Below are 16,399 nucleotides of genomic sequence, written 5' to 3' on the forward strand. Positions count from 1 at the left end.
GGACAATGGCTATGCATGAGGACATCATGCCTAGATGTTTCATTACAAACCTTCCTGTGAAGTGTTGGTTCGGTTGTATGCTTGATCTTACATTTTGGAACGATTGGACTCTTTGTGGACTTGGAGTGGCATTTGCCCCTTGTGTGTTGAGTGTTGCTCCCAAGTATTATTGTATTTGGGATGGTTGCAGATGTGATTTCTGGTAATTTATAGAGAACCCCAGTTTGTGTAGAGTTTCTATGACGTGTGAAGAAGACACTGTTGTTGAGTGTTGGTTTTTATTAGCCAGTCGTCTAAATATGGGAATACGTGCATGTGCTGTCTCCTTATGTGAGCGGCTACTACTGCTAGGCATTTTGTGAATACCCTTGGGGCTGTTGTTATTCCGAACGGTAGCACTTTGAATTGATAGTGTATGCCGTGCATTACAAACCTTAAGTATTTTCTGTGAGAAGGATGGATGGGTATGTGGAAATACTCATCCTTGAGATCCAATGTTGTCCTGTATTCCTCCTTTTTTAATAAGGGAACTACGTCTTGAAGTGTTACCATGTGGAAGTGGTCTGATTTGATGAAGAGATTCAGTGTTCTGGGATCTAAGATAGGTCTTAACGTTTTGTCCTTTTTTGGAATCAGGAAATATAGTGAGTAGACGCCTGTTCCTTTTTGATGATTGGGTACGAGCTCTATTGCTTGTTTTTGTAGTAGTGCTTGGACCTCTATGTGTAATAGCTCTAAGTGTTGTTGGGACAGTCTGTGCGTTTTGGGCGGCACATCCGTCGGGAATCTTGTGAATTCTATGCAATAACCATGTTGGATAATTGATAGGACCCATGTGTCTGTGGTAATGTGTGTCCGGTTTTGGTAGTATGTGGTTAGCCTCCCCCTTCCCCCCACTGGTGACAAATGTTGGGGTGTTGTGACATTGAAGTCACTGCTTGGTCTGGCTTGGTTTGGAATTTTCCCCTTCCTCTTGGGAATTGTCCTCTATAGGAACCACAAAACCCTCCCCTTTGGTATTGTGCCTGATAGGTGGGTCTGGTTTGAGAGGTGGAAGGCTCAGATGTTTGTTGCCGAAAACCTCCTCTGAATTGTGGTTTTCTAAAGTGCCTCTGACTTGTAGGGAATAGAGTGCGCCAATGGCTTTGGCCGTGTCCGTGTCTTTTTTCATTTTCTCAATGGCTGTGTCGACTTCCGGCCCAAACAACTGTTGTTGATTAAACAGCATATTTAACACCGCTTGTTGAATCTCTGGCTTGAATCCAGAATTTCTCAGCCATGCATGTCTGCGAATGGTCACAGCCGTGTTGACAGGCCGTGCTGCCGTGTCTGCAGAGTCTATTGTGGACCTTATCTGGTTATTAAATATGGCCTATCCCTCTTCCACTACTTGCTGGGCACGTTTTTGGTGTTCTTTGGGCAAGTGCTGTATGATGTCTAGCATCTCGTCCCAGTGTGCCCTGTCGTAGCGTGGAAGTAGGGCTTGTGCTTGTGCTGCCACTCGCTTGCCCGCTGCGTCGAATTTTCTAGTTTTTGTCAGGTGGTGGAGCGTCTACTGACGATTCAGAGTTTGCTCTTTTTCTTGCCGCCCCTACAACCACTGAGTCCGGTGTGAGTTGTGTTATGAACACAGGATCTGTTGGGGGAGGTTTGTACTTTTTCTCAACTCTAGGCGTGATAGCTCTTCCCTTTACAGGCTCCTGGAAGACCTGTTGCGCGTGCTTGAGCATGCCCGGGAGCATTGGCAGACTCTGATAGGAAGCGTGGGTGGATGCCAGAGTGTTAAAAAGGAAATCATCCTCCACTGGCTCTGTGTGCATTGCTACGTTGTGGAACGTAGCTGCCCTGGATAGTACCTGCGTATATGCAGTACTGTCTTCTGGTGGTGACGGCTTTGTTGGATAACATTTTGGACTGTTATCCGATACTGGTGCATCATACAAGTCCCATGCATCAGCATCATCCTGTGTCATCCCAGTATATATGGGTGACTGCATTATAGGTGTTCCCACTGGTGACAGTTGTGGTGAGTGCGGTGGGGATAGTTGTGGTGAGAACATTGGTGGTGGAGATTTGTCTCTAACCACTTTTGCCTTAGGTTGCATTTCTGTCTCCTGAAACGCAAGCTTCCTTTTTGATTTTAGTGGAGATAAAGTATATCTTTTTCCAGGCTCTTTTTGGATATGTAACCTCCTTTGTGTAAGGCCAGGTTCTTCCATACATAACTCTTGCTCGAATTGATGTCTTTCCTTGAGTTGGCTGGAAAGTCCTTGCTCTTCTGTATAAGAGCTTCTTTTTGGCTCCGAAGCCGCTTTTTTCGGTACCGAGGTTTCTATTACAGTTTTTTTCGGTTCCGAGGAGATATTCTGTGGTTTGGTCGATTCGAACTCTCGGTGTCGAGATCGTTCGGTGCCGGATTCTCCACCGGAGTCGGAAGTCTGCGGCAATTCTTTGGCCTCTTTCGGTGCCGATATTTGGTCACCTTCCTTTTGGTGGATTGAGCCATGGCCTGCTGGCGGTGGCATCCCCATGGCCTTAAAGGTTTTGGTGTGACCCTGAGTTTTGGACGGGCAGGTTTACTCACGGTTCATTGCACTGTCAAGGGTCGTTCCCCTTCGGATTCATCTGAGTCAGTCTCTTGGATGGAGATGCTTTCCTCCTCTCCGACGTTGAGCTGTTCTTTCGGTTTCAACGCCATTTGTAGTCTTCTTGTGCGTCGATCCCTCAAGGTCTTTTTCGATCGGAACGCTCGGCAAGCTTCGCAAGTATCCTCTCTGTGTTCTGGTGATAAACACAGATTACAGACCCGGTGCTGGTCTGTATAAGGATAATTTGTGTGACACTTAGTACAGAAACGGAAGGGGGTCCGGTCCATTAGTCTGGGCCGACGGGTGTGGTCGGGCTGACCAGGCCTCAGTGAAGAGTGTAAGCCCCGAAGGGCCGCCGAAGCGGTCTTGATGTCGGTGCCGATACACTAACACTAACCCAGTACCGAGCGATAACAATACCGTTGAATTTTCGATACTTTAGCTAACTTTCCCGATTTGAAATACGGAGCGAAGAGTAACACGTCCGAACCTGATGGCGGAAAGAAAACAATGTAAGATGGAGTTGACGCCCATGCGCAATGGAGCCGAAAGGGAGGAGTCACTCGGTCCTGTGACTCGAAAGACTTCTTCGAAGAAAAACGACTTGTAGCACTCCGAGCCCAACACTAGATGGCAGGATAATGCACAGCATGAGTATCTGCAGCTACACATGCCACCGAACATATATATATATATATATATGGAAAATATCACTTACCCAGTGTACATCTGTTCGTGGCATGAGACGCTGCAGATTCACATGCTGTGCACAACCCGCCATCTAGTGTTGGGCTTGGAGTGTTACAAGTTGTTTTTCCTTCGAAGAAGTCTTTTTCGAGTCACGAGATCGAGGGACTCCTCCCCTTTCAGCTCCATTGCGCATGGGCGTCGACTCCATCTTAGATTGTTTTCTCCGCAGAGGGTGAGGTAGGAGTTGTGTATATAGTAATAGTGCCCATGCAATGGAGTAAATATGTATGTACATAATGTGTTTAAAAGTAATATATTTACAAATTTACAAATGTACAAGTCTAATTTTTTCACAACTTAAAATGGCTACAGGCTCCCGGGGAGGTGGGAGGGCGCATGTGAATCTGCAGCGTCTCATGCCACAAACAGATGTACACTGGGTAAGTGACATTTTCCGTTCGATGGCATGTGTAGCTGCAGCTACACATGCTGTGCATAGACTAGTAAGCAGTTATCTCCCCAAAAGTGGTGGTTCAGCCTGTAGGAGTTGAAGTTGTTTGAAATAAAGTCAGTAATACTGCTTGTCCTACTGTGGCTTGCTGTGTTGTTACCACATCCACGCATTAATGTTTGGTAAACATATGAGGAGTAGACCATGTGGCTGCCTTACATATTTCAGTCATTGGTATGTTTCCGAGAAAGGCCATGGTAGCACCTTTCTTTCTAGTTGAGTGTGCCTTTGGTGTAATAGGCAGTTCTCTTTTTGCTTTTATATAACAGGTTTGAATACATTTAACTATCCATCTGGCAATGCCTTGTTTGGATATTGGATTCCCTGTATGAGGTTTTTGGAATGCAACAAACAATTGTTTTGTTTTGCAAATTTGTTTCGTTCTATCTATGTAGTACATTAGTGCCCTTTTAATGTCTAATGTACGTAATGCTCTCTCAGCTACCGAATCTGGTTCTGGAAAGAATACTGGGAGTTCCACTGTTTGATTTAAGTGGAACGGTGATATGACTTTAGGTAAGAATTTAGGATTTGTTTGTAGAACTACTTTATGCTTATGTATCTGAATAAAGGGTTCTTGTATAGTAAATGCTTGTATTTCACTCTTCTGAGAGATGTGATAGCTATCAGAAAAGCTACTTTCCATGTTAAGTACTGTATGTCACATGAGTGCATGGGTTCAAAAGGTGGACCCATAAGTCATGTTAAGACCATGTTGAGATTCCACGAAGGAACTGGTGGTGTTCTTGGTGGGATAATCCTTTTCAGACCCTCCATAAATGCTTTTATGACTGGGACCCTGAATAATGAAGTTGAGTGCGTAATTTGCAGATAAGCTGAAATTGCGGAGAGATGTATTTTAATGGATGAAAAAGCTTACTTTGACTTTTGTAAGTGCAGTAGGTAGCTGACGATGTCTTTAGCAGATGCATGTAATGGTTGAATTTGATTATTATGGCAGTAATAAACAAATCTTTTCCACTTATTTGCATAGCAATGTCTTGTGGTTGGTTTCCTAGCTTGTTTTATGACCTCCATACATTCCTGTGTAAGGTCTAGGTGCCCGAATTCTAAGACTTCAGGAGCCAAATTGCTAGATTCAGCGATGCTGGATTTGGGTGTCTGATCTGTTTGTGTTGAGTTAACAGATCTGGTCTGTTTGGTAGCTTGATATGGGGCACTACTGAGAGGTCTAGTAGTGTTGTGTACCAAGGTTGTCTTGCCCAAGTTGGTGCTATTAGTATGAGTTTGAGTTTCTTTTCACTCAGTTTGTTTACTAGATATGGAAAGAGAACACTGGGTAGGATTAAATTTGTGGCTCCTCTCAGATTCAAGAACTTTGTCACCAAAATGTGAGGAAAAGGTGTTTTGGGGCAAATTTTGTGGTTTGCAAAGGATTCTGGGTAGCAGAACCTTGTGAGAGCCCCACAAGTCACCCCATGTTGGATTCCCATAGGTATCTAGTTTTCCAAAATGCACAGGTTTGGTAGGTTTCCCTAGGCGGCAGCTAAGCTAGAGGCCAAAATCCACAGCTAGGCACTCTGTAAAAAACATTAAAAAAAAGAGCTCTGATTTCTTTGAGAAAATGTGATGTGTCCACGTTGTGTTTTGGGGCATTTCCTGTCGCAGGCACTAGGCCTACCCACACAAGTGAGGTACCATTTTTATCAGGAGACTTGGGGGAATACAGAATAGCAAAACAAGTGTTATTGCCCTTTGTCTTTCTCTACATTTTTCCTTCCAAATATAAAACACTGTGTAAAAAAAAGACCTCTATTTGAGAAATGCCCTGTAATTCACATGCTAGTATGGGAACGCCAGAATTCAGAGATGTGCAAATAACCACTGCTCCTCAACACCTTATCTTGTGCCCATTTTGGAAATACAAAGGTTTTCTTGATAGCTATTTTTCACTCTTTATATTCCAGCAAATTAATGGCTGTATCCCCGGTATAGAATGAAAACCTACTGCAAGGTGCAGCTCCTTTATTGGCTCTGGGTACCTAGGATTCTAGATGACCCTACAAGTCCTATATATCCCCGCAACCAGAAGAGTCCAGCAGACGTAACTTTATTGCTTTAAAAAATCTGACATTGTAGGAAAAAGTTACAGAGTAAAACATGAAGACAAATGGCTGTTTTCAGCTCAATTTCAATATTTATTTTCAGCTGTTATTTTCTGTAGGAAAACCTTGTAGGATCTACACAAATGACCCCTTGCCGAATTAGGAATTTTGTTTATTTTTCAAAAATATTTAGCTTTCCGGGATCCAGCATTGGTTTCACACCCACTTCTGTCACCAACTGGAAGGAGGCTGAAAGCACAAAAAAACAGGAAAAATGGGGTATGTCTCAGTAAAATGCCAAAATTGTGTTGAAAAATGTGGTTTTCTAATTCAAGTCCGCCTGCGCTTGAAAGCTGGTCATTTTAGCACCGCAAACCCTTTGTTGATGCCATTTTCAGGGGAAAAAAAACCCACAAGCCTTCTTCAGCAGCCCTTTTTTCCAAATTTGTTTTAAAAAAACGAAATTTTTGCTGTATTTTGGCTAATTTCTTGGTCTCTTTCAGGGGTTACCACAATCTCTGGGTACCTTTAGAATTCCTAGGATGTTGGAAAAAGAAGCAAATTTGGCATGGATAGCTTATGTGGACAAAATGTTATGAAGGCCTGAGCGCGAACTACCCCAAATAGCCAAAAAAGGGCTCAGCAGTGGGGGTTTAGGCCCAGAAGCTAAGAGGTTCAAGACCAAGGTAAGATCCAAGTGTACCATAACAAATTGTGTGGGATGGAACATGTCTTTCAAACATTTAACAAAACACATCACAATTGGTGATTTAAACAGATTTAGCTGGTTCGGCAAACAAAGCTAGGCCTACATATAACCTTTTATAGTGCCCACTACAAGACCATGCTGGGCTAAAGAAGAACAAACAAAATGTAAGTATGTTTAACCTGTAAAGGGTGGGTGGCGTGGTAGTGTTTTTGGTACCAAGCCACTTGTCCCAGCGTAGAAGGATTTTGTGGAAGGGCGCCTGGCAGCAAGAAGAATATCTACCACCCCAGACTTCAACTCAAAAGCAGCCAATAGCTATCACCCAATCTTCAAGCATGGAGGTGTAAATCGCAGAATTAGGGATGAAGGACATTTTAATGTTGTTGAGATAGGAGTTCCTCACACAGTGGTAGCCTGATCAGAAGAAAAAAGGCCTCATGTTCAGGAGTTATGAGTACCACTGTCTATCTTAGCCAGTTAGGATGCCTTTAGCCAAGCATACACCTAGGGTTGCAGATGCTACTTGTGATCTGCCAAGCAACATCTGCTCTGGCATTCAGGGACCCTGCACCAGATAGCTGGGTATTAGAAAGATTTTCTGTTGCTCCAGCCTACTCCAGACATGTAAAGCTTTTAGCACAGGGGTCCAGGACCCCACTCCACCCTGCTTCTTGCAGTACTGCATGTCGGTGCTGTTGTCTGTGAGAATCTGCATCGGCTTCCCCCCTGATGGATGGCAGAAAAGCCTTCAGGGCCAGACGAAAGGCCTGTATCTCCAGTAGGTTGATGTGATGCTAGCTCTTCACTCTAGGCCAGAGGCCTCTGATCTCCACCTCTTCTTGACGACGACCCCCCCCCCCCCCCCCCCAACACCAATAAGTAGAGCTTCAGTCACCACTGTAAACTGTGTGGGAAAGGGAGAAGAATCTACCACACAACAAACTAGGATAGGTCAGCCACCACTGCAGATCTTGGGCCTTCTCAGAGACCCGAATGAAACTGGAGGGACAGCCTTGATACCGGGCCCACTGGGATTTCAAGTTTCACTGCAGGGCCCCACATGTGCCACCTGCCGTTGCTGAGGAGGCTACAAAAGACTTAGAAGCCCCAGTGTCATCACCATGATCCAGGACTGAATCCCAAACATCAGGATCATAGCTCAAATAGCCTGGACAGGCTGCAAGGGACAAAAGGCCTAAAACGCCACTGTGTCCAGAATCAATCCAATGAACAGAATTCTCTGTGAGGGATGCAAGTGGGGATTTAGCTCGTTTATGGTAAACCCTAACGACCTTGGGAGTTCTGCAGACGTCTGGAAGTGATCTACGACTGACTGCAGTGAGCCCACCTTCAGAAACCAGTAGGTTAGGTATGGAAATACTAAATCTCTGAACATGAGAAGCAATCAGTGTCATCAATTTCATAAACACTGATTCTGCGGCCGATGGGGAGCATAGCTAACAACGTGATCTTATGCAACCTTAAACTGCAGTTAACGCCTATTGGACTGCAGGATAGGTACATGAAAATACGCTTACTGAACATCTAAGGACATCATCTAGTTTCCTAAGTACAGATCAGTTAGGATCAGAGTGAACAGCAGTATTCTTAATTTGTCGGTCCACAGGAAGCCGGATCCATGACAGGCCTGAGGGGTCCTGCCCTTTTTCAGGGCAAACAAGTAGCGTGACTAACACCCCTCATCTTTTTTCCAATCTGGTACTAATAATAAGACACCCTTACAGAGTATGAGGTGCACCTTCCGCATCAGGATGGACAGATGATACTCTGAAATTCGTTCTTGTGCAGGAGAAGATAGGGGCAAAGAACTAAAAGGAATGGCATAGCCCCTTTGAACAATCTGATAAGACCCATCTGTCAGACTTGATGGATCGCAAACCAGGGCGCAAAAAATGAAACCTGGCTCCAACCAGTTGGACACAAGTCATTAAGGGCAAACTAAAGCAGTTTAGTAGCCACAGTAGGAAAGGACGATGATTTGGAGGACTGCTGCCCCAATGTCGTGTGAGAGGTCTACCACTGCCATGTCTGCTGCCCTGAAAGAGCTGAGTGGTCTGCTACACCACTGGCTGAGAAGGCTGCCGTTGTCTAGAAGCTAATTGGAATCATTCCCTAAATTTGCGGAACTGATGGGGGAATTGTTTCACAGGAGTCAGTAGCCCTAAGGAGCAAAATGTGACCTTAATGTCTTTAAACATTCCAGCACAGAATCTGCCTTTTATTTAAAGTCTAGACCCAGTGAAGGGCATGCCCATCAGTGACACTTGCATATCACTGGAAAATCAGGTAGGGTTCACCCAGGTGTGCCTTTGAAGCACAACCCTGGTGCCAACTTCTCTGCCAATTCAGTCTGCGGTGCCTAGGCCTGTGCGAATAACATACAGCCTTGTCCATTATGTATCGAGCTAGTGAGTCTCAAAGATTTTTCAGGACCACCGGCAAGGTCTCACTAGCCATGTAGCTTTTATCCATGAGAATAATGCCCAACAGGCACACTGCATTTATGGAGCACAGTGTCAAGCTGGCAGAGGGAAAAAACCTGTTTGCCTAAAGCATCAATCCATTTGGATTCTCTATGTGGGGATCTGGTCAGAAAGGAGTTAGGATTAACCTTACTGATTAAAGCTTGCCAAGACTAAGGCTGTCGGGGTAGGATGCTTGGTGAGGAAACCTGGATTCCCAGGCGCAAGCCTGTGTTGCCTGGCTACTTGTCAATGGATGGGCAGATAAGAACATGATTTTGACCACATAACCATCAAAGTATCTGTAAGGTCATAGAAGGGTAGAATAGGTTCCAAGTCATCAGCCAAGGTTGATGAATCGCCACCAAAACATTTGTCTTCATTTCAATGTATGGCAACTGTAATTCTAAAACCTCAACTGCCCTCCCAACAACCACAGCAAATGAGGCACTTTCCACTGTTGGTGGCCCATATGGAGAGTCCAGCTGATTCAGGAGAGGTGTCAAGCCCAATAGCATTTTGAAATCCCTCACCATAATCACCACCCTCCTGGGGTGCTCCCTGTTCTAGTAGAGGATGAGAGTCGGATCCAAAAATGTTATCTCCTGGCTTGCTTGCCCCTTTAAATGTTTACCTGACCTACCTCTGCCCATCCCTGCGTAAACTCTGCCCTACCTCTGCCCCTGCAATTACCTAATCTAAGGGGATCCTTTCCAACAGATGCTGAGACAATCTGCTCTGCTGGTGTGACAAAGGATTTGTGATTATTTAGCAGGGAAACAAGGTCCTGACTAAATGTTCAGTACATTAACATAATTGTGTGTAACTGCTGGCATTTCACATTATGCCTCTTATGTGAAATTCCCAAATTACACCTGGATATGTATTTAAAGGTAGCTTGCATAACAATTCCATCACAGGAACATGTGAACAACCAGAATGCGTGTGGCTGTTTGCAGCACTTATGTTTTTTGAGCTAATCTTTTAGTGGGAAATGTGCCGTCATGCCCGCGCTAAAACACTGCATGAAATGGAAGAATTACATTTCACATCATTTTTCAGAAATTTCTCAGAACTGCTCAAAAAAAATTCACACAACACTAAGAACCTTATATTACTCTTCCTCTAAATTATTTTTGGGGGGAGGGGGTAAAGAGATTTTATCCATTTATGGATCAGCTTTCAGCCCAACTTTTAAGGTTAGAGGAGCTTACATTTCAGTTATGTATTAATCCCTGCTTTACATTCCTTGAGTGCAAAATCTGATAACTGAAATAAAAGGAAATATATATTTAAATGTAAAATATGCTTGTTACTTTTTAATGGCAGGCTTTGTGTTTTTTCTCAGCCGTGGGCATTGGGCACTTGTCAATGAATCGGCATGCTAGAACATGGTTTTGGCCATATAACCATCAAACTATCTGTAAGAAGGTCACAGAAGGCTAGTATGGGCTCGGAGTCATCAGCCAAGGTTAGCATCTTTGAAAATGTATGTCCATCTACTTCAATAGTTAGCATTGTTTTGCGAATTGCTCAGCTATCATACACTGGAAGAGAAGTGGAATATGCATTTCTCTGGCCCTCAGAAAAATCCCCCAGTTCAGCAGCTTATAGGGAGCACAGTATGAAGAACAATCCAGTTCGAGAGTGATATTACTCTGGTCTTCGACCCATATTCTCCAACCCTGAGTTATGCGCTCCACCATCACTCCCTTGTACGATCCTGGATAGGGAAGCAACCGTCTTATGGATCAACAGCCTTTTCCCAGGGACAGAACATTTCAACACCACTTCCTTGCCAGTTGTCCAGCACCATTGGACTACATCAGCATAGTGTCCCCTTTAGTGGTCTCTCACTGGGAAATTTGACTCAACAGGTCATGACAGATTAATGCAAAACTCATTTAGAGCACAAGACTGACCCAGAACTAAGAGGCATAGAGAGTGGCCTTGCAAGATTGTCATCTGGCATTTGGTGATGAATTTCTTGCTTGAAAGGGAACTACTGGCAAGAAATGATCCCTCACCTTCAAAACCACGTGGGCCCAGGTAGCTTTTCCCACTGGTGTCTGCACCAGCTGAAATGGTCTTGGTACAGATACTGCATATTTGGTGACGGTCCTCACAATGGACTCGAACCAATGGTCTGGCAGTAATCCAGAGTTCTTGGAAAGCCCTGGAGATGGCTTAGTAGTTTTATTACGTCTGTATTTACTTAAAGGATGGTAGTAGGACAAAACAGAATCACATGGGTTTCGTAGTTCTACAAGCGCAAGAAATAAGATAGTTTCTTACTATTGACATTCACTCAGTTTTCTGGAAATAATCTTTCCTTCCATTGGGCACCACGCCTAAAAATTAATGCGTGGTGCTGCAAATTCCATTTTTATCAACAGATTCCCAAGCATGAGGGGTATCATGAGAATCCTGCCACAACACTTAAAGCCCAGAAGGAATGTGTTCTTTTCAAACCCACAAAAACAATCAGTTAAAACTACTTGAATGAGAACAGCTCCTTGGGCACTCAGGAACCCCAAAATGTGCAGTTGGAAATTAGAAATGCAATACATAGGATTCACTTATGGTGTCATTCGGACTGGTAAGTGGATGCAGCACCCGTGCAAAACTGGGATTCTTTTCCTTTGAAGTAGGCTGAATTCTGCACTGGTATTCCAGATATATTTCACGCTATTTTGAGGCACATAAGGTCTCAAGGTGATGAACTTGCTTCACGTAGCACCAACCCGACATGAAGGCACCCGGCCTAGATTATACTGGGCGCTGATGCACTACCATTTACCAGATATTTCCCGCCAGAGAGAAAGACTGCAGATGAAATGAAGAATTCACCACAACACTACTGTAGAAGCATTACTTTCTACCAATAGGCAATGGTTGAAAGCAGCAGTCCCAACTCTCCTGGGACCTGGAGGCTGAAGGTAAGTGTGTGTGAGATGTTGAAATTGAATGTTTGGTGCGTGCGTGCATGTTTGAGTGTTATGAGTGTTAATGGATGTGCGTGCGTGTGTGTGTGTGTGTGTGCGTGTGTGTGTGTGTGTGTGTGCGTGTGTGTGTGAAAGAATGAGTGTGTGTGATGTTTTAAAATGAATGTTTGGTGCATGCATGCATGTTTGAATGGTATGAGTGTTGTTAATGGATGTGTGTGTGTGTGTGAAAGAATGTGTGCGCGTGTGTGTGAAAGAATGTGTGTGTGTATGTGTGTGTGTGCACGCTTCCCTCCGCCCCCTCCCTCCTAAAGCTGCCGGCCGCCACTGGCTGGGAATCCTATTGGGGTGGCTAAAATGATCAGAGATTGTTTGTATAAATATTAGTAGCCACTGTACATTTGTTTTATCTGAATAGGTCACTGAATGTTTATGTAATAGTTTGTATTCTTGTGCACAAATCACATTAAACTAATGTTTGAATTGAATTCTTGCAGGGATAAAATTTACTTCTACTGGTAACAAAATTAGTAAAATACAGACAAACAGATGTTCCGCAGGCTGCACTGGGAAGTAATATTGTGGTCCACATGCCAAATATGGACAAGCCTCATGTGGAGCCAGATAATGCATTCAGAACAAGGACAAATCGTTTCTGACATACCCTTAAGAGGTGAAAGTCTCACAGTAGGTAGAGAGACTGTAGCTTAGGACTGCTAAAACGATAAAACCTCAGACAGACGTTCAGGATTCTGTCAAGAGTGCTGCGGAAAGAGCAAAATCCCTTGAATTAAGCCAATATCAAAAGTTTTTATCGTAGAGTAAAATACATTGTATTTTTGGAGTAACTAGTTAAGGGATGAGCTCATTCAATGTGCGGTCAATGAATCTGTACATAGCCTCTGGGGTCTGAGATTAGGCCCTATTATTAATTTACTGAATAAAGCTGAAAAGATTTGAATCTCGTCGCTGGGGTACTGTAGCAAGGATCTGCCAACCCGTTGGACTTTTGAAAACAGTACATCCATATAAAGACCAATGCTGAAGAATAGACAAAACATTCTGTGTATATTATCGAAGTAAAAACCAAAGCACTTTGTACTACAAAATTAGTTATTAAAAGTTTGCTCCCACCACCAGTGAAGTGTAAAGTAAAAGGGGAAACCAGAAATCCAAAGTACCTTTTGATTTCTCTGGAATATTTTGTGACGACTGGTTTTCAGATTTTATTACAGAGACAGATAAACCTTCATCTGAGATTAATTCTTGTTCAGCATCTGCAGAACAATAGCACTGTTAGAAGCCAGGCGCACATACACTGCAGAATTCATGCAGTAACAGATTAGTGGTTTCAAATATGTAAACAGGTATTGTGACTTTAATATTCAAGCAAGTGTTAAAGCATAGGGAAACGTACAGTGAACTAAATTGTTAGCAGCTAGGACTTTAACAAGAGACATGAATACTTCTTTAAGAAACGGTTCATCCTATAGTGTATGCAGAGACCAAGTAGAGAGGGTGGCAAACAGGCTAAACAAAAAGTTAGTCAGCTGAACATGCAGTATTATTGTTGATTAATAACATCCCAAACATATTTAGAAAACAATTTTCCATTAAGAGCCACATTTGCTTCAACTGTTCCCGAAAGGAAATATTTTACACAGGCTGGTTTTAAACTAAATAAGTCGAAAAATGTCCAGGAAGACGTCTCAACTGTACAGCAGTTTTCAGACGAACTTCACTCCCATGTTATGATAGGTGCTCAAGGATAACCTTGTTCCAATTAAGGTCCCTTCATAATAAGTTTGTTTTCTTGTACAGCACACCAATGTCCGTCAATCATGTCTGTCAGATACATTTATAAATACATGGTTTACACTGGGACAGCCCGAGTTGGAAGGAAAAAAACAACCTAAAACTCAATAGTCTTAAGATTTCTTTCTCCTTGTTTCTAATATCGAAGTTGTTCAGCTTGGGAATCAGTGCCTAATTTGTAAATTAGATGGGTCCAAAGTCTGCATTAGGGTCCAGAGCCCGCACTGTTGATTATCAAAGATGCCGTGCCTTGATTCCACCTGCTGCCTCGTTCATTCATCGCCCTACACTGCTCGTCTCTTTAGCTCATTTTTGCAAGTTATTTTTTTGAATCCCTGCTTTCTCTTAGTTGTCGTTTACCCATCTTTCTCTTCATTTTCCCTTTCTCCCTCTTGTGCAGGAGCAAAGTGAAGATGAAAAATAAGTCCTGAAATCCCAAAAAGTATTGCAGGTGTCCACCACCTTCAACCACTTGCACAAACTAAATACTGCGTGGTAAATTTACATGTAACAGGCAAACACGGATAGGAATGTGAATCAATATGCAACAACCTATCTAGGAACAAGGGAATTCGTTTAACTGTAGCTAAAACGCAGTCAAAAACAAACTAACTCTAACAAACAGATGCTTCTGTTGTGCACTGAGGAAGGGGTGATGTGCCAGAGAAACAAGAACGCAGTTACGGTTGCCCGTCAATAGTAAACTGCATTCTATCAGGAATTATACTAATAACAGATTGCTCATTCCACTCTCTCGATAGTTCTCCAGAGCAGTATTTAAGTCAGTCTGCGATTGTTAAAATATCACCCTTGCTGAATAGACGACAAATACGTATATGTTACTACTACTGATTTAGCATCTTAAAGACTGTGCATTGTACGATGGGAAATTGCAACAATGCAATTCCCTCTGATCGGTATCTAATTATCAACATGGATTTATCATGTCTGGATCAAATAAAAAGTACTATCACAGCTTTTACACTGCATGAATGTGCTCTCAGTTGTGAACACCCCTTCTCATGCTTAAAAAAAAAAAAAAAAAACCTTCGACAGGGCCACATTAAGAAGTTTCTAAATTCATAAAAAAAAAAAAATATATATATATATACTCACAACTCTTCTGTTGATCAGCCAGACTGTGAAGACAGGCCACATGCTATGGCTGTTAAAATGTCACTGTGCTTTTCTGCATTTTAAACTGATCCTATTATTTCCAATATTTAAACTGCAGCTATTATTGTCTCACTTGTTATCACTTTTTGTGGCATTCCTTTGTGGACAGTACTGGCATCAGTAGAGGCCAAATCCGTATTTTCCGTAATGAAGCAGACAGCAGCATATTCTTTAATGTAACAAAAATTCATACTATTTCTCAGAGCCTCATATTTTAAAACTCTATTTGTGAAAGGGGATACTGAACTATGTTACACTACACTCATCAATCACAAAACGTGGCTACTTCAACAGAGAAGGAACAGAAATGTCTTTCCATGATGTGTCATGGCAGATTTGGTGGGAACAAGTTATATACCTGTAAATATAGCTTTTCGGGTTTGGTATGGGGCGTTTTCCAATGATGTCCATGTTTTCCTAGATTGCACATGCCCCTGAAGTCCCCAGGAACAGTGACTGGAGTTCGATTTCCAACTTGAGACTCAGTTCCTGCATAATGACTCAGCTGTTGAAATCCAAATACTTAACATCGAACAGAGACCACCCCAACTTAATTTTCAGCCTTCCAAATAACACATCAACTCTAGTACTGACCTGGACTATGACAAGACCCCCCACATCACACTCATAACTTCATCTATAAAGGTACCTCTCCACTGATCAGTGGACATAGGTATATTATGTACATCATGCTCCAAATCCATCATATAATCTGCTTCCACCCCTGAAGCTACCATATCAAAACCTACCTTCTATGTAATAGTCACCCATCTGAAACTGTACATATATTTTGGGATGCTATAAAGAACAGCTCTTATTGGATGGCTCCAAATTATCAAGTTGAATTTATTAAGGAGAGTAGTTGAATATCACGAAAAGAGAGTGATGTGGCCTTGGCTCTGGCCAAGTGTGCACATATTTGACCTGGAGGAGGGAAAACCCTCCAGGTCGACTGCATCAGCACTAGCCTTATTGAAATACATGACACAGAAGACGACTCCATCAGACAAGAATAGTATTTCTGGCCAAGATTCCTCTTTTCCTGTCTTGAATGCTCAATGTAGTAAGAGGTAGCATGCCTGGGGCCCTGCTTATGTAATCTGTCCTTCCTAGAATGAGAGGAAGGATAGAAGCAAGACAGACTGGGTGATGGAGAAGGCAAACACAGCCTTTGGCCAAACAGACGAATAGTTGAGAAATTCAGCTTATCTGTGCTTAAAGCAATAAAACACAGCCCGAGAAACAGCCTGCTGGTCTTGACTGTGCATGCTGATGTGACTGCCACCAATTCAACTACAGTGCACAGATTCAAAAGGTGAAACCATAAGGAAGGGTATCACTCAATTAAAAAAAAGTATAACAGTTCTTTCAGAATCTGTACAACCTAAGGAGACCTAAATATATAGTGTTAATACA

The 16,399-nt window shown here is 42.9% G+C and overlaps 1 protein-coding gene across 13 annotated transcripts in view; it reads right to left on the reverse strand.

Moving 5' to 3' along the window:
- Positions 1 to 16,399, reverse strand: part of ADD3 (adducin 3) — a 300,537-nt gene that overhangs the window by 3,891 nt on the left and 280,247 nt on the right. For 9 of the 13 annotated variants that reach the window (XM_069239417.1, XM_069239418.1, XM_069239421.1 and 6 more), the window contains one exon: positions 13,174 to 13,269. The exons of the other annotated variants lie outside the window; for them this stretch is intronic. In XM_069239417.1, coding sequence (XP_069095518.1) covers positions 13,174 to 13,269 — 96 coding nt within the window. The remainder of the gene's footprint in view (positions 1 to 13,173; positions 13,270 to 16,399) is intronic. 13 annotated transcript variants of the gene reach the window in all.

This window comes from Pleurodeles waltl, chromosome 6, assembly GCF_031143425.1.
Source record: "Pleurodeles waltl isolate 20211129_DDA chromosome 6, aPleWal1.hap1.20221129, whole genome shotgun sequence".
Classification (NCBI taxonomy): Eukaryota; Metazoa; Chordata; class Amphibia; order Caudata; family Salamandridae; genus Pleurodeles; species Pleurodeles waltl.